Source organism: Arvicanthis niloticus, chromosome 24, assembly GCF_011762505.2.
Source record: "Arvicanthis niloticus isolate mArvNil1 chromosome 24, mArvNil1.pat.X, whole genome shotgun sequence".
NCBI classification, from domain to species: Eukaryota; Metazoa; Chordata; class Mammalia; order Rodentia; family Muridae; genus Arvicanthis; species Arvicanthis niloticus.
The window spans coordinates 25,281,918-25,307,121 of NC_133432.1; the positions used below are offsets into that span (position 1 = coordinate 25,281,918).

The window sequence follows — 25,204 nt, forward strand, 5'->3', positions numbered from 1 at the left end:
GCAGCTGTAGACCAAGATGTGGCCAAGGGAAGGAGGGAGATCTCAAGGCCAGGGTTTGCCCAGAGACCTCCAGTCCATTCCTAGTGTGAGAGGCTGGGATCCACACCATGTCTTCTCCCCTCTCCCACCACCCCCACCCCTTCCACCTCACAGAGACCAAGGAGGAACTGGAAGAGCTCATGTCGGACATTAAGAAGACAGCGAACAAAGTTCGCTCCAAGCTAAAGAGTAAGTCTCTGATGGCTGGGGATATGGCTCAGTGGTGGCTGGGGACGTGGCTCATTTGGTACAGTGCTTGTCCAGCTTACATGAGGCTCCGAATTCAACTCACAGAACCCCATAAGTTGGGTGTGGAAACTCACACCTGTAATCTCAGAAAGTGGAGGTATGAGGATCAGGACAGCCTAGTCTACATAGCTTGAGGCCAGCCTGGGCTATATGAGAATTATATAGAAATAATAAATTAAAAAATATTTTTTAAATTAAAAAAGCACCCCCCCCCAAGAGGATTCATGCATAGACCACATGTTGTCCCTGTTCACAGACATGCATGCATGTCCTGTGGCCAGGGCTCCTTAGGGGACATGTTCTACCGTGGGGTGGATAGACACCTGGTCCTCCCCACCTTCCTGCGCAAAAGAGGGATTATCGGGTCACAAAGTGGCCTGAGCTGCCAGACCCAGCACAGCAGGTACATCTGGGTGTGCAGGTGTGTGTGTGTGATCACACACGAGAGTACACAGCTGCACACACGTCCCTGCTGAAAGGACTGCTGTTGGTCCCACCTCCGTTGTTTACAATTTGCCTTCTAAGTGACTCCCATCCCTTGTGGTTGGGGAGGGGAGACGAATCCTTGACTTATGGGTGGGGCCGATGCCTGGCGGCAGGGTAAGGCTCTACTGCTCAGCGGACTCCTACCCTCCACCTCCCCACCCCAGGCATCGAGCAAAGCATCGAGCAAGAGGAAGGTCTGAACCGCTCATCAGCCGACCTTAGGATCCGGAAGACGCAGGTGCAGCCGGATGGCGAGGGTGGGCGGGCATCTGAGTCTCTGGGTCCTTTGTGGAGCCCAATACCTACAGGTACCCCTGTCTCCCCGCTCCCCGACTCCCAGCACTCCACGCTGTCCCGAAAGTTTGTGGAGGTCATGTCCGAGTACAACGCCACTCAGTCAGACTACCGAGAACGCTGCAAAGGGCGCATCCAGAGGCAGCTGGAGATCAGTGAGCTGGGGCGGGGTCCGGGCTGGAAGGGAGGGCCTGTGGCTGAAGAAGTGGTAAACGGGGCTCGTGGCTGGCTAGAGAAGTAGTGTGGGCTCGCGAGTTGGAGACACGAGCAGGGAGGGCCTGGGGTTGTGGTTTGAGGCAAGTGGTGGTAGGTGTGGCCTGTGGCTAGGGGTGTGACCTGGGTTGGAGGGGGAGTCTAGGTATGGGGTGTTGGGCTAGATAAAGTGGGGATGGGTAGGACCTCGTGGTACACATATGGCCTGGCGGGGGGTGGGGGGGAATCCGGGTGGGGGATGAGGACATTGGTGAAGCCTGTGGCTAGAGATGGGGATAGGGCCAGCCCTAAGACCCTGGGGGCGGGGCTTATAATTACGGGTGTGGTTGAGGGTGGAGCTCTGGTTGGAAGCTATTGAGCTCCCGGGAGAGGGCGTGACTTAGTGTGACCCCATCCACAGCCGGCCGGACCACGACCAGTGAGGAGTTGGAAGACATGCTGGAGAGTGGCAACCCTGCCATCTTTGCCTCGGGGGTGAGTGTGAACCCCTCCCCTGTAACCAGGACCCATTAACCACATCCCCCCACACTACAGCACAGTGTGTGGGTCAAACCCAGCCTCAGAGTAGTGTTTGGATACAGCGCCCAAATGAGGCAGATTTTAGAGAAAGCCTGACTCAGAAGTGAAGGGAGGGGACCAGATTGAGGGTCACGTAACTGTCAGCGGCAACGGTGAAATTCAAGACTTGTGTTCAGGTTAAGATCAGGTAAAGGAACTGCCTGCCAGGCCTGACAACCTGAGCTGGATCCCTGGGACTCAAATGGTAGAAGAGAGAACTGCACGTTGTCTATACACACACCACACATACATACACTCACACTACACACATGCACACATATTCACATGAACATACATATACACACACACCACGCACACACACATGTGCACACACACATATGCACAAACACCACACATACATACACTCACACTACATATATAACACATGCATACATATACACATGAACATACACACACCACGCACACACACATACATATATGCACACACACCACACATACATACAATCACACTACACACATGTAACACATGGACACATGCACACAGCACATATTCACACACCATAAACACACACACATCACACATACACAAATAAAATGTAAACAGGAAAAAGTATTGCTGCCAGTTTAAAGCCAGCCAGGGTAGCCAGCAGGCACAGGCACACCTGTTGTCCCAGCACTGGGCGGGTGGAGGGAGGGAGGGAGGGATGGAGGAAGAAGGACTCTATCTTCCTTGGCTACACAACTCATTGGGGGATGAGCTGTGTAAAAAACCAAACTGTGTGTACCTGTAATTCCAGCAGTGAGGGGGCAGACCCAGGCCAAAGCTGAGAGCTCACTGGCTAGCCAGCCCAACCAAAAAGACAAATTTCTGGTTCAGCGGGAAGAGACGACTGTCTGTCTAAGAAGGGGGAGGGACTTGATGCTAGCTGCTCCTTATAGCCTGAGTTCCATCCCCGAGACCCCCGAGGTGGAAGGAGAGAACTGGCTTCCTTCTCCTCGTTGTCCTCTGACTAGAAGCAAGCTGTAATGTCATATACCCCATATGCAAATACATGGAGACAGATGTGGTGAGCTAGAGAGTGATAGAGGAGACACCTTGTCCCTCTGCAGTGTGCAGGTTGTTACACAGACCTGGATGTACTCATGCACACACACACACACACACACACACACACACACACACACACACACACAAATTTAAAAAATGTTTTTTAATTTCAGAGGATCAGGGTTTAGTTCCTAGAACTCACATGGCAGCTCACAACTGTCTATAACTCCAGTTCCAGAGGACCTGAATTACACATTCTCTCTCTCTTTCTCTCTCTTTCTCTCTCTCCCCCTCTCTTTTTTCCTCTCTCTCACATACACACACATATACACACACAGGGAAAACACAATGCACATAAAATAAAAATAAATAAATCTTAGAAAATAAGTAAATAAATGTGTAGACACCGCCCCCCCCTCAAAAAAAAAAAAAAAAAAACAGAGCTGGAGAGATGGCTCAGCGGTTAAGAGCACTGACTGCTCTTCCAGAGGTCCTGAGTTCAATTCCCAGCACCCACATGGTGGCTCACAACCATCTGTAATGGGATCTGATGCCCTCTTGTGGTGTATCTGAAGACAGCTACCGTGTACTCATATACATAAAATAAATAAAATTTTGAGAGAACGAAAGAAAGAGAGAGAGAGAAAGAGAGAAAGAGAGAGAAAGAGAAAAAGACTGGGCTATAGCTCAATTGTCAAAGTTCTTGCCCGCCACTGTGAAACCTGGGGCTCAAACCTCATCTCTTTCTAATTACAGTTGCAGGCCTGTAATTTCAGCACTAAAGAGGTAGAGGCAGGAGGATCAGGAGTTGAAGCTTTTTTTTTTTTGGCTATATAGCCTGTTCCAGGCTTGCCTGGGATACATGAGATCCTGTCTCAAAACAACCAAATAAGGGCCAACAGGACAACTCAGCAGGTAAAAGCACTTACTACCAAACCTAAGTACCTGGGTTCGATGCCCAGGACTCTCTTTGTGACAGGAGAAAATTGACTCCCATCTTGCTTCCACATAGGTGCTGTTGGCCATGCTTGCATGAACATACACACATATACAATAAATAATGAATGCAGTAATTGTTTTAAAAGTTATTTTATTTATATGAGTACACTGTAGCTGTCTTCAGACACACCAGAAGAGGGCATCAGACCCCATGACGGATGGTTGTGAGTTACCATGTGGTTGCTGGGAATTGAACTCAGGACCTCTGGAAGAGCAGTCAGTGCTCTTAACCGCTGAGCCATCTCTCCAGCATCACCCTGCCCCCCCCCCTTTTTTTTTTTTTGGTAGCCCTGGCTGTCTTGGAACTCTTTGTGTAGGCCTGGGTGGTTTGGAACTCACAGAGATTGGTCTGCTTATGCCACTCAAGGGCTGGGATTAAAGGTGTGCACCACCATGCCTGCCATAATAAAACAGGCACTTGGTGAGCAGTAACTTGTGTGGGAGAGTGTTATCAGTTTCTTATTTCAGGCAGGAATTGAGTCACACAGAGACTAATTAGCAATGGTGCCAAACAGGAGGTTGGAAAGGCTGTGGCTGCTGCTTCTGGGAAACCTCTACTCATCGCAGCTGCCTCCCTCCTTGGCCCCTATTCTATTTTCATTTCTGTTGGTGTGAGGGAAAATTAAAGAGCCCTGACAAAAAGCAACTCAGGGGAGAGGGGTCATGTTTTAGCTGACAGGATTGAAACAGCTAGTCACATTGCAGTCAAAGCAGAGAGAGGATGAATGTTTGCATGCCCAGAGCCCAGCTAGCTTTCTCTTCACATAGTGCAGAATCTTCTCTGTAGGGAATGGTGCCGCCCACAGTGGGCTGGGTCTCCTCACATTGGTTAACACTGATAATTAAGACATTCCTTCAGAGATGTGTCCCTAGCTAAGCTGATCTAGACAGTCCTCATTGATATGAGACTCTCTTCCCAGGTGACTCTAGATTATGTGAAGTCGACAAAACTATGGACTCTGTGGTTAAGAGTCCTTGCTGCTTTTCTGGAAAACATGAGTTTGGTTCCTAAGACCCATGTCTGACAGCTCATAACCACCTGTAACTCCAGCTCCAGGGGCTCCGGCATCCTCTCCTGGCCTTCTCATGCACCACACTCATGTGCATAAACCCAGACAAATACATACGTACAGATTTAAAAACAAAAAAATGACAGCCCCACCCCCACCCCACCCCCCCGCGCAGGCCACCCCTTCTCCTCAGCACCAGAGTCCCTCTGCTCTACCCCTTTAGATCATCATGGATTCCAGCATCTCGAAGCAGGCTCTCAGTGAGATCGAGACCAGACACAGTGAGATCATCAAGCTGGAGAACAGCATCCGGGAGCTTCATGATATGTTCATGGACATGGCCATGCTGGTGGAGAGCCAGGTGAGGACCCTTGTCCCTGATGTTGGCCTCTGGCCCCCAGCAGCAGGGCCACACTAACCCCTTCCCTTTCCACCCAACACGCTGCCCTGCCCGGGAGGGACAGAGTATCTTCAGGTAACCATAGACTGTTGTAAGGGCCTTCAGGGACCCTCTCGCATGGCTCTGCTTGATCCCCCCGGACCCTGCATGACTCAGACCTCTCACCCCAGCCCTGTCCTGGCTTCACGAGCTGTATCAAGGGCCACTATAGACTGGCTGCCTTGCCAGGAGCAGAAGGCATAGCAATGAACTGGGCAGCTGAGCGGTGCTCACTCGAGTGAATGGCTCTTGGGCAGGAAAAGGTAGCACAGGCTCCAATAGAACAAAATGGACTAGTTCTTAGTGCTGGGAGCTCGGGAGAGTCCAAGGTAGGCGTGTTCAACATATAGCCTAAAGGCTGAGATTGCATGTGTGTGCGCGAGCATACATGCTTGCATGCTCGTGTGCATGTGTGTGTGCGTGTGTGTGCACGCACCTTATATATTTTTGAGACAGGGTCTCTTATTGAATCTGGAGTTTACCCAGTCAGCTATACTGGCTGGCCAGTGAGCCTCAGATCCTCCTATTTCCAGCTCCCAGAAGTGGGTTTATAGGTCCATGCCACGTGCCTGGCTTTCCACATGGGTGCCATGGAACAACATCGAGGTGCTTGTCAACAGAGCCGTCTCAGCCCTATTACCTGACTCGATTGCAAGTTTTTTTTTTTTTCTTTCTTTCTATTTCATTTTTAATTAAAAAAAACAAAACAAAACAAAAAAAAAAAAAACCATATCTTGCTATATAGAACAAGTTGGCCTTGAACTCAGAGATATGGTTGCTTCCACCTCCCTCGTGCTAGGATGAAAGACCGTGTCCATGGCATGACATCGTATTCTTTTTTTTTTTTTTTTTTTTTAATTTTGGTTTTTCTAGACAGGGTTTCTCTGTGTAGCCCAGGCTGTCCTGGAACTTACTCTGTAGACCAGGCTGGCCTCGAACTCAGAAATCCGCCTGCCTCTGCCTCCCAAGTGCTGGGATGAAAGACCGTGTCCATGGAATGACATCATATTCTTTCAGGACTTGGTGTACTCAAGACTTCCTGTGCCCCAACAGACACACATGTAGGATGGAAAGGGACCAGCTGGGAGGGGCTCCCAGGAGCAGTTAGGAGGGGCTCCCAGCTGAGGGACCAGCAGGACCAAGAGCTCAGCAAGAGGCTAAGTTTGAGGAGAAAGGAGGACTGTGGGACACAGGGAGTGGTCAGGGCCAACCCAAAGTTGGAGACAGACGAGGTGGTAACTGGTAGTGTTGGATATATGAATGAGGCTATTCATTTATTTGCTTGGCTCTTATCGGATGTGTTTTGTTCTGGAGACGGGGCTCATATATCCCATGCCAGCCTCAGTCTTAACGTTGACCTTGACCTTTGTTGTTTTGTTATAATTTATTTGTTTGGGCTTTGTTGTTGTTCTTGTGTGTGTGTGTGTGTGTGTGTGTGTGTGTGTGTGTGTGTGTGTGTGTGTTTTTAAATGTATGATGCTCTGTCTGCATGGACACCTGCATGCCAGGAGAGGGTATCAAATTCCTTTGTAAATGGTCGTCTGGGGCTGGGAATCGAACTCCCAAACCCCTAGAACACCACCCAGTGCTCTTAACTGCCTGGGGCTCATGGAGGCCAGAAGAGGGTGTCTGACCCCCTGGGACTGGTGTTATGGATTGTTGTGATCTGTCATGTGGGTCCTGGGGATTGAACCAGTGTCCTCTGCAAAAGCCACCAGTGTTCATAACCACCGAGTCATCTCTCCAGTCTAACATTGAACATTTTTATTTAAAAAAAAAAAAGTTTTTATATCCCTGTGTCTGTATGTCTGTCTGTGTCTGTATCCATTTGGGCTTGCAGGAGAAAGTTCTGTCTTTCTATCATGTGAGGCCAAAGGATAAACTCCGGCTTGGTGGCAATAGGCTTTTACCCCTAATGCACCTCACCTTCTGGACCTTGAACTACTATTCTCTTGTCTCCCCTCCCCAAATGATGGGCCCACAGGCCTGTCTGACTGTATTCAGTGGACACAGTGCTGGAGATCACACGAAGGCAGCTGGGACAGCAACTGAGTTACATCTCCGCTCCCGCCCTTTGCTTTTGTTTTGAGACAGGTCTTCCTTCCCCTGTAGCCTTGGCTGGCCTCGAACCTATGGCGATTCTCATCCCCAAGTGCTGGGATTACAGGGGTGAGCCACCATGCCTGGCTTTTTATTGTCAACTTTTTAGTTTTGGTTTTGGTTTGTTCTTTTGCCTTTGTGAAATAATCTTGCTGTTTAGCCCAAGCTAGACTTTGAACTTGGGGATCCTGTCTGGGCCTCCTCAGTGCTAAAATTTTAGCTGTCAGCACACCTGGCTTTGTTGAGGTTTTGTTGTAGTTTGTCTGTTTTGGTCATGGTCTTTAGGGGCGCTATGTGTTTTGTGATTTCTTTTACCTTTGTAAGAAAGAGTTTTGTTGTGTAGCCCAGGATAGCCCTGAACTCTCCTGATCTTCTTTCCTCAATCTCCTGAGTGCTAGGCTCACAAATCATGCCTGGCTAGAACCCTTGGGTTCTAGGGTTGGGTGTAATATAAGCAGTGGGCAGGTCTGAGGGAACTGCTGTTTTTCTCCTGAGAAACCCTGAGGAGAAGACATCAGACTTAGACTGACACCCAACATGGCTGTAAGTCTTGTGGGGAGGTGTCATGGTCAGATGAAGGACATGGGACCCAAAGAGGACTGTGAGGGCTGGCCAGACCAGAGGGTTTCAACATTTGAAGACAGCAGATGTGAGCTTTCTGGAACTGTTCCCCTAGGGAAAGAGTAGAGGCTTGCCCACGTTTACCTGGTAAGTCTTGGCCAGGGAAAGCAACAGACTGTGATCCACCCACTCCTACCCTGCCTTTGCCTGGCACTGTCCATTTCCTAGGGTCACAACTGACCACCCTCTGCATGGTCCTCAACCTTGTCTGAGACTGCATGGCCAATTCCACACCCCAGGATGGCTGCTGTTTGGGAAAGGTGGGAGCGGCTCCCGGCATGTCTTGTACTCAGGATGCCTGGCCTGGTGGCACAGGTGAGAAGCTTCATATCCTCCTCACGCAGCTCTTCTCCGTCTCTCTGACTTCAGGGTACTTTCCCGAAGCCCTACCCTGTGCTCCCTCCCGCCGTGAGGAGGGAGGCCTGGACCTTGGGTACCCCTGGTCCTGCAGGGGGAGATGATTGACAGGATCGAGTACAATGTGGAACACGCCGTGGACTACGTGGAGAGGGCCGTGTCTGACACCAAGAAGGCCGTCAAGTACCAGAGCAAGGCGCGCAGGGTCAGTGACCAGCTCTGCCTACGCCCATACCCCGGAGAGCCCCCAGACCGTGGGATCCTCCGACCCACCTGCCTGCCTTGTCCCGTTTTCAGAAGCTCCAACCATAGCCTTCACTTCATCAACAACAATCCATTCTAGGCCATCCCCTTTCCTAGTCCTTACCCTCCAGAACCTAGTCCTCATTTTACTGATTTTTGGTTGTTTTCTTTATTTTGTCTTAATTTGTTCCATATTGGGGATGGAACCCAGGATCTAGCAAATGCTAGAGAAAAGCTCTACCACTGAGCCACGCCCCCAGCCCCTCCCTGGGGGATTCTAGGCAGGGGCTCTACCACTGAGCCACGCCCCCAGCCCCTCCCTGGGGGATTCTAGGCAGGGGCTCTACCACTGAGCCACGCCCCCAGCCCCTCACTGGAGGATTCTAGGCAGGGCCTCTATTGGAATGAGCCCTCATTCCAGTTTCTCCCTCGCTGTACCCCCGCTGCTCTTCTGAGGCCTGCCTTTTGTGTCCCCGCAGAAGAAGATCATGATCATCATTTGCTGCGTGATTCTGGGCATCGTCATCGCCTCCACCATCGGGGGCATCTTTGGATAGAAACCACCCCACCTACTGCTCCATTCTGGATAGGTCTCCCCGAGGAGGCCCCTGGCTGCTGCACCTAGCTGGGTTGCCCTCCTCACTCCTGCCTTCTGGCTGGGAGTCCGTTCCTCTCCCATCCAACACTGCTCCCTCTCTGCCATGAGGCTCTCGTCCCCACCACCCTGCCCCAAGCCGTGTCGTGTGCATGATCTTGTGACAGTGTGTGTCTGTACAGGAGGCAGAGGGGAGCAGGATTGGGAACAGCCAGAGGGGCTGGGTACAGGCCTGTGTGGGCAAGACTCGGGCCCTGGCCAGGTTCGCCTTTCTTCAGGCCTGGGGCCTACTCTTCTCTGGGACTCAGTCTCCTTTCTGGACCCCATCCTTGCCCTCACTTGCCCTGCCCCCTGGCTTCTCCAGCTCTCCCCTCCATGCCAAGGCACCTGGAGGGTGGGGACCAGCTGGTCACATGGTGCTGCTTTTCAGGTTAGGGGTGGGGTTAGCTCAGCACGGAGTCTTTGTTAGCTGCCCACTGCCAGGAGGCTCAGGGTGCCATGGCTGCTGGTGTATTAGGAGCACCCAGTACCTCCTCTTTGGGCAAAGCCTGACAACGCTTCTGGCTTCAGCTGCCCTTACCACAGCCCTGGGAGTCATTCCTGGGCTGGGCCTGAGCCTAGTGATCCTTTGCTAAGAAGCTTAGTGGTGCCATCTCCAACCTTGCTTTGAGCTGGAGAGGTGGAGCAGGCCACAGTCCTCAGCCCACAGGCTCTAACGGGCAGGTTAAGTTATGGCCAGAGTTGCATGTTGGGGACAGCCGTTCCCTGCTCCTTTTATCCTCTGAAAAGCTAGGTGTCACTTCTGGCCTGCAGTCTCACCCTGCCCCGTCTCCCATTGATGTGCCACGTGGTGTCAGGTGTACTGGATGCAGTATTCAGCAGCCAGCTGGGGAGGGGGCTCCCCACTTCCCTCCCCTGCCATCTTGGGGCTTCTCAGAGTCAAAACTGTAACCCCTGCCCCAGGACCCCTTTCTCGTCCACAGGCAAGGAGTATGCATGCGGTTGCATGCAGCGGGAGCTGGGGCCGTGTCTGTGTGCCCCCTTTCCCTCAGCTTTGCTCCTGCCCAGTGACTGTGACCACTGTCCGTGCTGCCTTCTCTCACGGCCACCCCACCCCCACCCCTTCACCAAAGGTCTTGGTACAACCAGCTGCCCATTTTGTGAGATTTTTATGTAGAATAAACATTTGTATCTGTAGTGAGCCTCTGTTTGGAACGTCTTTTCCACCTGCAGTGTAGGAGATGTGGGATCAACCCGAGGTGCAGATGGGGAAGAGGCTCAGAGATGGAGGATTCCCTCCCCCCTCAATACACAGGCCTTCATTTGCCTCGGGGGGGGGGTGGGTCAGTGGGTAACATCTGGGCTTTTGAGACAGACCCAGAACCCCACATCCTTACTTGGGGGAAGCCAAGACCCAAGCTCTGGGTCTCTCAGCTATATGAATGTTTTACCAGCATGCATGTGTGCCTGGGGCCCTAAGAGGTCAGAAGAGTGGGTTGGACCTCCTGCAGCTGGATTTATGGAGTCTTAGGCCCCGTGTGGCTGCTGGGAACCAGTTCCATCTTCTCTGCGTAAAGCCACAAATGCTCTAAATCACTGCGTCTTCTCTCCAGCTCACAGATCTTGTTTTTAAGTTTTGCTCATTTTAAGACAGGATCTCACTAGGTAGCCCTGGCTGGCTGTTCTGGAACTTACTATACAGTCTAGGCTGGCTTCAAATTCAGAGATCTGCTTGCTCTGCTTCCCAGGTGCTGGGATTAAAAGGGAGCATACCTGGCTATTTATTTATGAGTACATGTCTGTCCTGTGAGTGTGTTTGTCTGTGGCGGCCACAGGAGAGTATTGGATCCCCTGCAATGGGTGTTATGCACTCCTAATGTGAGTTGTTGAAACCTAACTCGGTTCCTCTGGATGAGCAATGAATGATTGTAACTACTGAGCCATCTCTCCAGCCCCCGAAAGAAAAGTGCATGTGTGCTGAGCATGTGTACACGTGTGGGGACCAAGGACAACTTTGGTCCTCACCTGTTTCCTTGGCAGACAAGACCTTTTGTTCCCTGGGTACAGCTGTCCCAGGAGTTCCGGGGAATTCTGCATAACTGACATCTAGCAGTCCCCTGCACCTGCCTTCATGCGGGTTCTGGGCATCTCAATTCCTCATTTGCTTGGCAGGAACTGTACCCAGTGAGCCTAGATATCTCAGATCTGGTACTTTGGATGACGCTCCTCCAGGGGTTAAGGCCATGGGCCCCTTGCCCTGCCTCCCTGTTCAGTACCTTCCTGCTGTGCCACGCCCAGGTATAGTCTCCCTCCTAGGGCTCACAGAACAGAGCTATCAAATGCCCTCCGCCCTCCACTTCCATCCCCTGCCATCTTGGATGGCTGTTGGATATCACACATCCCAGAGTCTGAGGCCACTAAGTGCTAAGATATTTAACACTTCCCACCTGAGGCAAGAGGCTTGGGAGTGGCAGAGACCTGAGGCAGTATATACCTCAAACTCCCAGACCCCATTCCAAACCATATGACAAAGTGACATGGAAGATGTGTCCTGATTTCAGGACCCACCTATGCCCTTCAAAAGTTGCAAGGATGCTTCTGTCCATTCCAGGCATGTAAACCCAGTTCCTGCCTGGGAGCCATGCAGTGGTCCCCAACCAAGGAACCCGAGACACAGGCTTATGCAGAGCCAGGAACACCAGTTACTTAGAAAGTAATTTAATGCATTTAGGACAAAATAAAACATCCTTAGAAATGTTTTTTCTTTTTTTGTTTTTTAAGACAGGTTTTTGCTGTGTAGCCCAGACTGGCCTGGAACTTTCCATCTTGTCTCAGACTCCTGGGAGGGTGTTGTGATTACAGGATCTGAGCTGCCAAACCTGGATCCCTGGAACTCTTAGTGAAAAAATATTTTAAGAGCTTCCCAACTTTAAAATACTATGTTGCTAGCTGCTGAGGTAAACAGTTCAGTCCAGAAAATTCCTCAGAGGCAGGTCCTGGGTTGTACAGCTCCCACTCTCTGAACAGAGTGGGTGGCCGGGGCAGTCTGCAGGACTGGATGCAGGTGTGGGCTGCCAGGCTCTCCAACTGATTAGATGCAATGCACTCAGAATCGGGGCTTGCGCTTGCGGCCAGTGTACTGGGTGTCAGGTCTGACCTCCCTGCAGACAGACAGACAGATGGACGGACAGACAGACAGACAGCACTCAGGAGAATGAAGAGACCTGAGACCTCAAATGCAGAGGATTTCTTGGCAGCCGAATCCCCCACCTGGCCTGCCATCCATCCCCAGCCGCTACTCACTTGCCCTGGCGCCTGCGCCTCTCCTTCTTCTCTAGGACCCACTCCCGGCTCTTCTTTACCAGGTCCCTCCGCGCCTTCTTGTGTGGAGCCCTGGCCAGAGACAGAGCGAGAGGATGGCTAAGCTGTGCATAGGGGAAGCCACTTCTGTGATTTCCACTCTAGACGCCTCAGCAACAGAACCAAAACCCTGGCTTAGCAGAGCTGTGGGGTGTGCTCCCTGCCCCTGCAAGGGTCACTGGGTAGATGGCCTTCTGTCTGGCACACACCTGGTCCATGGAGTGACTCCAGGAAGGAGTAACTCAAAGCCTGGTAGTGTCCAAGGGAAGTCATGGTACCTGCACAGTCCAGTGTTGCCACTTAAGGTGCACCTCAGGTTTGGGAATTCAGTGTGGCTATAGAAGCCAGTGTCCACCACACCCCCCACCCCAGTCACGCTTCTGTCAATGTCTGAGGCCGGAAAACAAGGCTGCCTGCTCACAGCAGTCCTGACGAGAATGCTCCTCACAGGCTGATCTCGGGCTCCAGCCCTGGCTGAGGAGGAACGTGATCCCCATAGCTCAGTGGACAAGAGGCCCAAGGAAAACAGGGTGCCCGCTCACCCACCCACAGCCACATTCCCACTGGCTGCTGGGATGACGTCATCAAGCCTAGCGCGAAGGAGAGCTGCCGGCTGCTTCAGTATAGACTGGGGCCCGCGGGTGCTGGCAAGAGCCACGACCTAGCCCTGCCAAACCCTCCCGGCAGAGCCAGAGCAGAGGTCCAAAAGCTACCCAGGCCACCAGGAAAGAAGGCTACGTGAGGCCATAAGGGAGCCATGGAAGGAAGTCCCAGGCTGGTCCAAAGGCCAGTCAGGACCTGCCCTCCACTGTGACGGTGAACAGCAGGAGTGAGGTCAGTTTCCGCCGCACAGTGACACACGACCATGAACACTGCAGGATGCATAAGCATGGCTTGTGATGGAATCCGGGAGGCCCCTAGCTGCCATGAAGACAAGGAGGGAAACAAGGGACTAAGAGGGGTGAGGAAGGAAGGGAAGAGGGATGAAAGCTCAGAAGGGCAGGGATGGGCTGGCAGCCATCCCGCTCACTGACACCAGTGTGAAGCTAAGGGACCCTAAGATGCATGGGGGAACTGGATGCCTTGTGCTTCCTCTGCAAAGCTGAAAAGACACATCTAGAAGAGTCCTAAAGTGCAATGGGGAGAGAGCAGGGGAGGTAAGAAAGGACCCCGAGTGGGCGAGGGTCGGGGTCAGGTGCAGTCAGAGGTTACCACCAACATGGGAGAACCAAAGAGCTAACGTGTGGGCAGAGTGTGAGTGGGGACAAGATGGGAGTCACTAAACAAAGGAAAGAGAAAGTCATCGAGGTAGAAAGGGGAAGCGACCTCGGGCACCAGGAATGATGGGGGAGACCCTGTGGAAACCTGAAACAGAACAGGGCAGGTGAGAGGCTCAGAAGGTTCAGGAGCTTGCTGCACTAGCCTGGCCCCTGATCCTCACCCACTTGTGGTCCCCTCCTCAATCTCCATTGAGCTTTGGGACTCTAGGTGTTTCTTCTACTCAGCTTTGCAGAGGAAGCACAAGGCATCCAGTCCCCTCCAGGGATCTATGGTGTCTCCATCCTTACACTAGGGTCTGCTGGTGACATGCCCTTTCTGTAAGCTGGTGACATGCCCTTTCTGTAAGCTGGGCTTTGTTGAATGATCTGAGTATCTGATCGGTGGGGAGCTGTGTGTGTGGATAGGAAGGACTCAGGAGGATGGGGATGAGGATGCAGGAGCCAAGAAAGGCAGGGACCCGGGCTGTAGCTGAAAGTGGCTGGGGGAGGGTGTGGGAACTGTACAGGAGCACCCTGCCGAGGGCGTTGAGAAGGGGCATGTGCAGGTTCACACAGGAAGCTAAGGCGCCGAGGCTGCCCCAGTGCTCATCCTGAGAGGGGACAGACATAGCCCAAGAGGCACATCTGGCTGTAACATCTCTCTGGTGCTGCAGCTATGTCTAAACTAAGGCTCAGGTGAAAGCAGAGAGTAATGCCCCAGCCCCTGCCTGGTCCCCACACCTATGCACCTTACCGCTCACTGGTGAAAGTGGACTCGCAGGCCTGGTCTGCATCCTGGCTTTCAGTCAGCCCCTGCAGGAAACAAATCTCTTAAGTCACCCTGGAGCTCACTGCCCCAACATAGAAACATGTGCATCCAGACCTGAGTAAGCCCAATAGGCCTGAAAGACGGGCTATAGGGGTAGGAGTTCCCTCCCAGGACCTGCAGAAGTCTCAAACAGCTGGGCTCTTTATGCAGGGGACCAGGGAACTCGACCACAGCAGCCCTCCCAGCGTGCTCTTGTGCTGAAAAAACAAGGTGTGGCCTGGAAGCCCCAGGCCCTTTCTTACCTTTGGCAGGGAGGTGGAAGGCCCAGAAAACAGACAGAGGTAGAACCTGAAACAAGAGGGCAGTAGGAAGCCTGGCTCACAAGGCCGAGCAGCAGCAGAGTCCTTGTTTTCTATCTTTTGTGGCCCTGCCTACCCACCCGGCATTCCTCTGTCTACTCAGTAGTCTGAAAGGACCCAGCACTGTGTAGACAGCTCTTGGTCCTAGCACTTGCTGTGTATGTGCATACACATGAAGTCAGAGGTCAGCCTCAGCTGTCATTCCTCAAGCCCACCCCATCCTTTGACAGGGTGACTCACTATCCGAGAGCTCACCAGGTAGGCTAGGCTGGCCGGCCAGCGATTCCCCAGAGATCTGCCTATCTCCATTTCCGGAGCACCAGAATTACAAGCAAAGAGCCACCACACCTGGCTCTTTGACATGAGTGCTGGGAACAGTCCCTCAGGCCCTCATGCTCGCAAAGCAAGCACTTCACCCACTGAGCTGCCGCCCAGCCCCCTGCACTTACTTCTTTGCTTTGGCACTGTTGGGGAAGTCTACCACAACGCCGCCAGTGAAGCCTGCCCTCGTGGCCTGGGTTGTGATCAGCTCCAGCTGAGGAGGGGGTCAGGAAGGACAGAGGGACAAGAAAGGGACAAAAGGTGGAAATATCCTCAGCCCTCATTGGTCAGAATCTAAAGCATTCTCTAGCTAGACCTTTCCAATTCTCAAGGCCTGGAAAGCCACCAAGGCAGAATTCAGGCCACAGCCAGTCTCAGTATCCCTACCCTGAGGGAGTCTCGGAACAAACCAGTTTTGTTTACTTCCTGCTAGTGTGGTCCAGGGACCCATCTCCCAGCCCTCAGAAATGAGTGAGGCCAACTGGAGCAGACTTGGTTCTGTTACTACCGAATCTCTGTGTGGCATAGTGCCATCACTAGGGTACCCATTTCCTCGTTTCCACCAGGCAGTATGACTTCCTTGTTCTGTCACGGTGCCCAGTGGCAAGAAGGCAGCCGAGTGAAGAAAACGGTTCTATGTTCTACACCCTTCCCTCCCTGTGGCCCTAGCTACCTGCTCACCTGCTCTGAGTTCTCGGGGTACAGCTGCAGGACGGCTCGGGCCCCACGGACCTATAGGCAACAGAAATGTCATGACCACAGCACTCCTGTCATGGACAAAGCTCCACTCTGATGGCTCAGAATGCGACCACCAACAAAAGACTCCTGAACTTCTGGGGTGAATGCTGGTAAAGCAGACATCTAACTTGCAGTTGTAGGAAGAAAAACGGGTCAGGTAGTGTATGTTTGTAACATAAGCCTTCGGGAGGCAGAGACAGGGGGATCACTACATGCTCAAGTCCAGCCTGGTCTACACAGTTTAAGTCCCTGTCTCAAAGGAAAAGGGACAAGAAACAAAAATAACCTAGTAGATGTTGGGATTAAAGGCATTTGCCATGGGCTGGAGAGATGGCTCACTGGTAAGAGCACTGGCTGCTCTTCTGGAGGACCGGGGATCCATTCCCAGCACCCATGTAGCAGCACACAAGTGTCTGTAACCCCAGATCCAAGACATCTGCTGCCTTCATCTGACCTCTGCAGGCAGCAAGCATGAATGCGGTGCACAGACAAAACATTCACGTGTAATATAATAAAAGAAAATAAGAAAAAAAAAGAAGAAACAAACAAACAAGAACAAGAAAAAGGTATATGCCACAATACCTGGCATGATTTTTTGCTCGTTTGTTTTTCGAGACAGGGTTTCTCTGTGTAGCCCTGTCTGTCCCGGAACTCACCCTGGGCTAGTCTTGAACTCAGAGAACTGCCTGCCTGTGCCTCCAGAGTACAGGGATTAAAGGTGTGCACCACCCCACAGGTAAGAAATATTTTTTTTTTCTTCAAAAGAAAGAAAAAGTTGAAGAAGGGCTGGAGAGATGGCTCAGTGGTTAAGAGTACTGGCTTCTCTTCCAGAGGTCCTGAGTTCAATTCCCAGCAACCACATGGTGGCTCACAACCATCTGTAATGGGATCTGATGCCCTCTTCTGGTGTGTCTGAAGACAGTGTACTCATACATAAAATAAGTAAATAAATCTTTAAAAATAAATGAATAAATAGGAGGAGCTGGGGAGGACCCTGTAGAGGACGGCAGGCTGGCAGGCGACCAACCGCTGTGCGCTACACGTCTCTCCTTACCCAACTCTGACCATGCTGGCCCCAGGCTTGATCACAATGTCAGCCTTTTGCACCTGGGCTGTGTTTCTTTTACATTTTTGAGACATCTCTGGTTGACTTTGAACTTCCTATGTATCGAAGGCTGGCCTTGAACTCCAAACTGTCCAGTCTGCCCCCACGTGTTAGGATTCCATGTCTACACCACAGCATGCAGCTGAGTCTCCACAGGCTGTGTGTCTCTTTTCTAGCAGCCTTTTCATGGGACCCTTCAACTTCATCCTTGAACTTGCAAGACAGGAAGAATGACAGACAGACAGACAGATATGCATGCAGAGGAAGGAGCTTATACTCACAAGGGCAGAGTACAGAGAAGAGAAGAAGAGGTAGAGGCGCCTGGCAGGGACATCCGACTTCTTGTTTGCGTTGCAGAGCCACTGCACGGCAGAGATGCTGAAAAAGAAGATACCCTGTTAAGTGGGACCGATGCCTTCCCCAAAGGCATTCTGAGGCTCTGCCATCACCCACCCTAATCTGCTGCCTAGAGCTCCCATTCTGCAGGGGCCAGTCCACTCTTGGCCACTTCTTTACAGCACAGGGCCACTTGGGGAAGAACTTACTTCCTTCAGCCATTCCAGGAAAACATTTTCTACCCCTTCATTCTCTCCCACCAAAGGAAACCCACCAGACAGCACTTCCGCCCAGCTTCTCAGCTGCCCCTCTACATCCTTCTGCTGTATCTATTAAGTCTCTTGAAGCCACCCTGATCCCAAACCTTCTGCAGTTACGTGCTTTACTTCTGGCCCACCTCTCTTCACCCAGTCACAAAATACTATCCTACTAGCCTGGCATGAGCAAGGCCTTCAGTTTGATCTCCAACACCACAAAACAAAACCAACACATCAGCCAGGTGCCGTACACATTTAATCTCAGCACTTGGGAAGCAGAGGCAAGTGGATCTCTGTGAGTCTACATAGGGAGTTTGGGCCAGATAGGCTCTAGCTACATAGTGAGATCCTGTCTTTAAACAGAATCCCCCCTGACACACACACACACACACACACACACACACACACACACACACACACGCTTCATATTTCTTAATATTATTGCTTTAACTTTGAGACAGGCTCTCATGCAGCCTAACCTCCAATTCATCTGGTAGACGATGAGCTTGAACTGCTAATCCTCCTGCCTCCACCTCCCAAGCGCGGCCATCACAACCGCGTGCAGCAACATTTCCTATTTCCAACAGTAATTTCAATACTCCAGAGCTGGTTACCAACATTCAGGGCTGGAGAGATGGTCAGCGATTAAACGTATTTGCTGCTCTTGCAGGACACAGGTTCAGTTCCCACCACGCACACAGCAGCTCACAACCACCTCCAGTTCCAGGGGACTGGCCACTGTTCTAGCATCCACAGGGACCAGGCATGCACGTGGTACATGCCCGTGCACACAGGCCAATGCATGCATAAAATAAGAATAAATGAAGCTTCCCAATGAGAGCTTGTCTGAAACTGAAGGCAGTGTCTGAGGACCAACACCTGAGGGTGTTCTCCTGCCTCCACTCGTCTGTACCCACAAACACAAGAATGCGCACACACACAACTATTTCTTAGCTATCTTTGTCCCTGTAAATCTAAAAATCTTAGAACATATACATTTGTTGAATTATATTTATTTACTATGTCTGCACCCTGGTTCATGTATGGAGAGCAAATGATAATTCTGAAGAATCTTCTTTCTCTCCACCGTGTGTATTCTAAATATCAAATGCAAGTTTGCCAGGCTTGGTAACAAGCCCCAGTGATCACTGAGTCAGCTCTCCAAAACACGGACATTTTTAAATGTGATGCAATGACTGCTATACAGACAGGCTTAGGAAACGCTGATCTATGAAAGTAAAAGTAGGAGGTAAAGACTGTCACCTGATGCAGCCATCAAAAGAACCCGGTCTGAAAGGGACTCCCTGGCCCATGTCTCCTAGCAGCAGGTCTCCCTCTGTGTCTCTGTCCAAGGCAGCATCTACATTGGGAGAGAACAAAGCATGGGTACAGCTGACGCAGACAAGAGTGGTGGGCAGGCCTGTGATTTCAGTAACTGCAAGGCTGAGGCAAGAGTATCCCAAGTTGGGGACTAGCCTGGGCTATATAACAAGACCTTATCTCAAACAAGCAAAAATCTAATTCAGCTGCTCCACACAAAAGGGGATAGTGGCTCTGGTACAAGGCAGGGCACACACTTACCCAACATGGCAGGGCTGATGTCAATGCCCACCCAATAGTGTCCCTCTTCTGAGATATAATCTCCACTCAGTCCAGAACCACAGCTGGAAGAAACAATCCATTGGGAATCACATTGCTGAACAGCAGAAACCTCCACCCTGACCCAGACAACCGGACCTGGGGCCCCAGGACCTCACCCGATATCTAACAGATAAGAGGGCTGACCCTCTGGCAAACACAGGAGCTCCAGTGCTCGCTCAGTCATCTTGGTCTGGATGTCAATCATCCGTGAGCTGGAAGTAGAAAAACATAGGGGCAGATATGGAATTCCGGGTCCTATTTCTCCCAGACCAAAAGAGTCAGCAAAATAAGGAAGCAATAATCAGCTAGAGATACTTTTTTTACTTTAAATTCTTTTTATTTCATTTAGTGTGTATGTTCATTTCTTCACACTAGGCCATTCAGACTTACAGAATTTTAATAGCTAGCTACTGGCTGTCATATTGAACAGAATGGTCACACCTGGTCTTTCCAAAAACCAAGGTAAACAATCCCACAGAATAGTGTTCCATAGAGCCATACCTGCTGGACCATTCCTGCAATTTTACCACTTGTAAGGTGGAGACAAGACAGTCAGGAATTCAGTCACCTCCACTACATAGCAAGTTCAAGAATACCCTGGGCCATAGGAGACCATGTTTCAAACAAACAAAACCAAATAAACTACCATGTAAAGGATTCAGATATTATTTATGTCAATGGTTGCCATGACAACTCAGTGCAATCATGCATTTAAATAAGGATCACAATAAACCCACAATGAGTATGTCCTTCCTCTAACAGTACAGATTCCTTCTGGGGAATAGAGGGGTGTAGCCTAATGGTAGAGTGCTTTTCAGAATCCTCCAGTGAATGGCTAGGGATGTGCCTCAAAGGTAAAACTTCTACTTAGACTCCCCAAGCGAGAGGCAGGAGGTGTATCAGTGACAGACCACTCATACAATATGACAGTACCCTATTCGTATCTTCTGTTGCCTACCTTACCACATATTTAAAACACATCGTCAAACGACCTAGTGTAAACTGGAGATGAATATACCCACACTGGTACCGAGGTAGCAAGATCTTTCCTGGAGCTCAATGGTTTAAAGCTCACTTTACCTGTGGCAGAACTGCATTTACACACACACACACACACACACACACACACACACACACTCCTAAATTCTACATGCTTTCCAAGCGACGCCCATAATCGGGACGATCCCGACCCCCGTGATGCCGCTCAACAGCCATGCTCTCCTCACTTGCGAACGTATTTCCGGGCTTCATTCTGGTCATAAAACTGTTGAGAAGAGAAAAACACATGGAGTGTGAAGGAAAGAATCCAAAAGCAGTCATTCTCGATAAAGACCAAGACCTGGCGGGCTCTCACCAGCTCTGGCGGTCCGCTGTGTTCCGGTCTCCGGCTACGAGATGCCATCTCTAAGGTAGGGTAACACGCTGGGACAGGCGAACACTAGCGCTGATTTTTTGACGTCATCAATCCGCGACCGCCTCGGGGTAAACTTTCCCCGCCTTTTCTTTTATTTGATTGGCTATAAGGCGAGGACGCCGCTCACGATTCGAGGCCTCCATTGGCTGCCTCGGCACCGCCTCTGGCCCCGCCACAACATGGCGGCCGCGCGCTGCCTGGGGTGGCCCCTGTCACCGCTATGGAAATTGTGGCAAGTCCGGGGGTTGCCACAAAGTTCGGCCACGGGCATGTGCTCGCGAGTGAGGACTTACTCCCGCACCGCCCTCTATGAGCTGCTGGGCGTCCCCTCCACTGCCACGCAGGCACAGATCAAAGCGGCGTACTACCGCCAGAGCTTCCTCTACCATCCAGATCGCAATCCCGGGAGCACCCAGGCCGCCGAGCGCTTCACGCGCATCTCCGAAGCTTATCTGGTCTTGGGCAGTACCATCCTCCGTCGCAAGTATGACAGAGGTTTGCTCAGCGACCAGGACCTGCGCGGACCTGGTGTCAAGCCCTCTAAGACGCCCGTGGCCGATCCCACTCATCCTCGCCCTCCTCCCTACACCCCTCGGGCTCACGGTGGCTCTCGGACTTTTCCCAGTGACGGTCGCACTATGTTCGACTTTGACGCCTTCTACCAGGCGCACTACGGAGAACAGCTAGCGAGAGAGCGGCGTCTGCGCGCCCGGAGGGAAGCCCTTCGCAAAAAGCAGAAGGACCAAGCCAACGAGGGGTCCCGCTGGGACGACACCCGAGATGCCACATTCTTTGTCGTCCTTTTCCTTATCTTCGTCTTTGTTGGCTTTCGTATTTAATCAGAGAAAAGGAGGGAAGGGATCCAGCCCAAGAAACCTGCCTTTCTAGACCTTTGAACTATTGGTCTACGATTGAATTGACTTCCTCTAGTGGTGTTCCCTTGACCCTCCTGACACCCTCCAGCCTGGCCAGTAATCAACACATCCCTCTCCTTTGGTCCAGAAAAAGACACGCTTTTCAGTAGCCAAGAAAGAGGCCCCAGGATAAAGATTCCTGTGAAAACAGAAATTTAAGTGCTTTCCAGAATCCCCTGGGTGCCTGTTCATTTCTAGAAGTTACCTTCCAGATGCCAACTCCCAGAACACATGCTGCAGTTTTATCCGGAAGCCCTGAGCAAGATTTGCCCTGTCCCCTGCCACATGTCTGTATAATAAGTGGTGCTTCCCCTGTAACCTCTGGACCGTGCAATAAGACTGGTTGTCCGATGCCAAAAAGATTTAATTCTTGGGGCCTCTCGTGAAATTTGTTTCTCTGTGTTACCCCAAGCCACAGGTGAGACTTGATCAATGACGCTGGTGATGTAGCTCAGTGAGAGAATGCTAGCATTCAAAAGGCACTGGGTTTAGGCCTCAGCTTTGTTGTCTTCCTGTGTCCCCCTTCCCCGCTAAGAAAAAAATTAGTGAAAGATTGCCAATTTTTCCCTTAGGTCTGTGCCACACCATTTGTTATGTGGGAGCAAGAAAAAACAGCCTTGAGGGAATACAGGACTGTATTCCCATATCTAGGGTGTGGCTTTGGGTAAGGTGCTGTGTGAACCTAACAGCAGGAGGAGATGATTTGCCCCCCTAAGGTCTGTGCCCATTACTCATATTCTGCTCCACAGTGATGGCATTGGTGGTGTTACTGGGGTCATGTTCATCTTGGGGACAGCGTGCCTGTCCTTGGTCTTTCTTTTACTAGCCACTTGCATTGCTAAGTGTGCAGCCTGTGGCAAGACTTGGAGGCTGAGTTCCTGAGTGTGGCCTGTGCATCTGCAGTGTTGACCACAAGTGCCACAAGTCAAACCCCTCTAAAGAGGCTACTGGACTGTGTGAGTAATTTGGGCCTAGAAGAAGCAGGAGGCTCACTGGTCAAGGCACAGATGAAGGGTAGGCCTGTAATCCAGGGAGGCTGAGGCTGGGGGGTTGTGACGGATCCCATAGCAAGGCCTGTCTTTAAAAGGCTACAGATTGCCACACAGGGGCCATGTGTAAAGCCAAGAGACTACAGATCTGCAGCAGACCTCAGGCTGTGTCTCAGTTGATAGGGTACATACCTCAAATGCGAGAACCCCTGGGTCCCACCCCCAGCAGCACATGAGCCAGGCTTTCATGACTCTGTGAGCTGGGATCTCAGCACATTTTGGAAACGATATCAACTGTGCATCACAGCCTAGCCTAGAACTTTCCATCCTCAGTCTCCTGAGTGCTAGAACCTCAGGCATGGGCCACAGACCCACGGGGATATAGGAGGGTTTCAGGAGAACTGCCAAGAAGTGGATCCCTTGGTAACATTGTGTGCTTGCCATTTCCCAAGATTTTAGAGTTTTCTGCCCTGGCAAGAAGAGTAAACCTGGCAGTAGACATTAGCCCTGCCTTTTAGGGTTCTTCCCCCATCTCTGATAGTGGAGGGAGGGCTGAAGAGATGAGTGCTAGCACGTAGGAAGGCCGAGTAAGCAGCAGGCATGAGGCTCAGCCAGGAAGACAGGAGGCAAGGATGCAGGCATCTGGGATCTCTTCTTACCAGACTGCTAAAAGGGTAAATTGAGTAAAATACCCTTTTACCTATTACGGTGTTGATAAAACCAGATCTCTTCCTCTCTTAATTTCTTACCACATTCTGTCAGGTCATCCACATGGTGCATCTTTGGTCTCAGTCGTGGTTCCAGTGTTTATATAATCCCAGCATGTGGCAGGCAGAGGCAGGAAGGTCTCCAGCTTAAGACCACCCTAGGCTATACAGTGAGACCCTGTCTCAAGAAAGGTAGAACCTGGGCATGGTGCTCCACACTTGTAATCCCAGCACTGGGAAGGCAGAAACAGGAGGATCTCCCACAAGTTACTGGACCAGCTGGATCTACATAGTGAGTTTCGGGCCAGCTAGGGCTACATAGTGAGGCCCTGTTTCAAACAGAGAAAAGGGGGTGAGGTGGACCTATGGCGTGTCTCAGTGGGTTAAGGAGTTTGTCTTGTCCTTAAGCCTAACAATGTGAGGTCTATCCCTGGGACCTACATGGTAGACAGAGATAGCCTACTTCTGAAGTATTCCTCTAACCTGCACATGAGCATGGTGGCAAGGATGTGTATGCCCGTGTGCATCCTCATACGCCACACAAGACAAGCATAAGTAAGTAATGTGCATAAATGTAGAAGAAACAGTCATGTTGGACTCAGGAGATCCCCACAGCATCACAAGAATGGCCACCAACACCCATTTTGGGAAACAAGAGGTCCTGTATCGTGAACCTATGTGTCTCCTGGAAGGTCACCAGACCACATGAAGAGGGAGAAGGAACAGCTGACAAGTCATAGGCCACCCTCAGCCATTGTCTTGAGTAAGTGAGGATGAAGTGGGAGTGTTGCTCAATGGGTAGAGTGCTTACGAAGCTCTGGGTTCCAGCGGTGCTGCATACACTGAGGATGGTGGTGCAGACCTATGATCACAACGCTCAGCAAAGGCAAGAGGGTCCGAAGTTCAGGGTCATCTCGAGACAGAGTTTAAGGCCAGCCTAGGCTAATTAATTAAAATAACTTAATTCCAGATTTGGACAGCTCTCAGTTGAGCTTCCCTGTGATGAAGTCACACTTGCATCTGCCTGTGGGTGACATCGCAGGAAGCATGTGCCTCAGCACCCCCACCCCACCCCCCCAGCCCCATACAAGTTAGCTAAGATCCAACTTGCAGCTAAGGTAGTATGGTACTGAGCATCTGAGTTGATGAGTAACCACAATTTTAACTGAGAATGGAGTATGCATGAAGCCCTGGGTTCCATCTCTATCATGATAATAGTAGAAATGGTGGCTCCAATGTCCAGTACACAGGAACCGGAGGAAGAAGGACCAGAAGTTCAACGCCTTCTCTGGATGCAGTTGAATAAGCCTTTAATGACAGCATTCAGGAGGGTCTCTGTGACTCTGAGGCCAGCCTGGTCTACACAGTGAGACCCTGTTGCAAATGATAACAACAGAAATTGAGGGCAGGATAGAGTTTAGGGCTTGGAGGTGTAGTTCTGTGGTTAAGAGCATGGAGTGCTCTTAGGACCCAAGTTCAAATCCTAGCATTCGTCAAGTGGTTCACAATGGCCTGTGAATTTTTTTTTTAAGATTTATTTATTTATATGAGCACACCATTGCTCTCTTCAGACACACCAGAAGAGGATATCAGATCCCATTACAGATGGTTGTGAGCCACCATGTAATTACTGGGAATTGAACTCAGGACCTCTGGAAGAGCAGTTGGTGCTCTTAACCACTGAGCCATCTCTCCAGCCCCAGCCTGTGACTCTTGCTCCTAGGAATCCAACACCCTTTTCTAGTCTGTGGAAATTACACTTGCATACACAGATGTGCATGTGCACATGCATACACACACAGAAATTATATAAAATAAATCTT

The 25,204-nt window shown here is 51.0% G+C and overlaps 3 protein-coding genes and 1 non-coding gene across 6 annotated transcripts in view; 2 read left to right on the top strand and 2 right to left on the bottom strand.

Annotated features, from left to right (window-relative positions):
• Window positions 1–10,413, top strand: part of Stx1a (syntaxin 1A) — a 26,892-nt gene extending 16,479 nt beyond the window's left edge. Inside the window, exons 4-10 of one of the 3 annotated variants that reach the window (XR_013107087.1) lie at window positions 154–228; window positions 939–1,012; window positions 1,115–1,223; window positions 1,682–1,755; window positions 5,081–5,218; window positions 8,387–8,579; window positions 9,097–10,413. Coding sequence is in view for 1 of the 3 variants with exons in the window: in XM_076923149.1 (XP_076779264.1) it covers window positions 154–228; window positions 939–1,012; window positions 1,115–1,223; window positions 1,682–1,755; window positions 5,081–5,218; window positions 8,469–8,579; window positions 9,097–9,174 (659 nt within the window). In the remaining 2 variants the exon portion in view is untranslated. Of the gene's footprint in view, window positions 1–153; window positions 229–938; window positions 1,013–1,114; window positions 1,224–1,681; window positions 1,756–5,080; window positions 5,333–8,386; window positions 8,580–9,096 lie in introns of those variants that run through there. The other 2 variants (XM_076923149.1, XR_013107088.1) reach the window with 2 other exon arrangements.
• A 1,501-nt stretch (window positions 10,414–11,914) lies between these two features.
• Bud23 (BUD23 rRNA methyltransferase and ribosome maturation factor) lies at window positions 11,915–20,850 on the bottom strand. Its single transcript, XM_076923150.1, has 12 exons — window positions 20,712–20,850; window positions 20,584–20,621; window positions 19,474–19,569; window positions 19,298–19,380; window positions 18,980–19,076; window positions 17,405–17,501; window positions 15,962–16,012; window positions 15,409–15,494; window positions 14,903–14,948; window positions 14,586–14,644; window positions 12,516–12,605; window positions 11,915–12,373 (listed from the first exon to the last, which is right to left on the bottom strand). Exons 1-12 carry the CDS (start codon window positions 20,757–20,759, stop codon window positions 12,319–12,321), a joined length of 846 nt encoding a protein of 281 aa, XP_076779265.1. The 5' UTR covers window positions 20,760–20,850; the 3' UTR covers window positions 11,915–12,318.
• Window positions 12,957–13,089, bottom strand: LOC143438304 (small Cajal body-specific RNA 20). The gene has a single exon (XR_013107245.1).
• Window positions 20,851–20,904: 54 nt separating the features above from the next.
• Dnajc30 (DnaJ heat shock protein family (Hsp40) member C30) lies at window positions 20,905–22,066 on the top strand. The gene has a single exon (XM_076923151.1). It carries the CDS (start codon window positions 20,951–20,953, stop codon window positions 21,608–21,610), a length of 660 nt encoding a protein of 219 aa, XP_076779266.1. The 5' UTR covers window positions 20,905–20,950; the 3' UTR covers window positions 21,611–22,066.
• The last annotated feature ends 3,138 nt before the right edge of the window (window positions 22,067–25,204 follow it).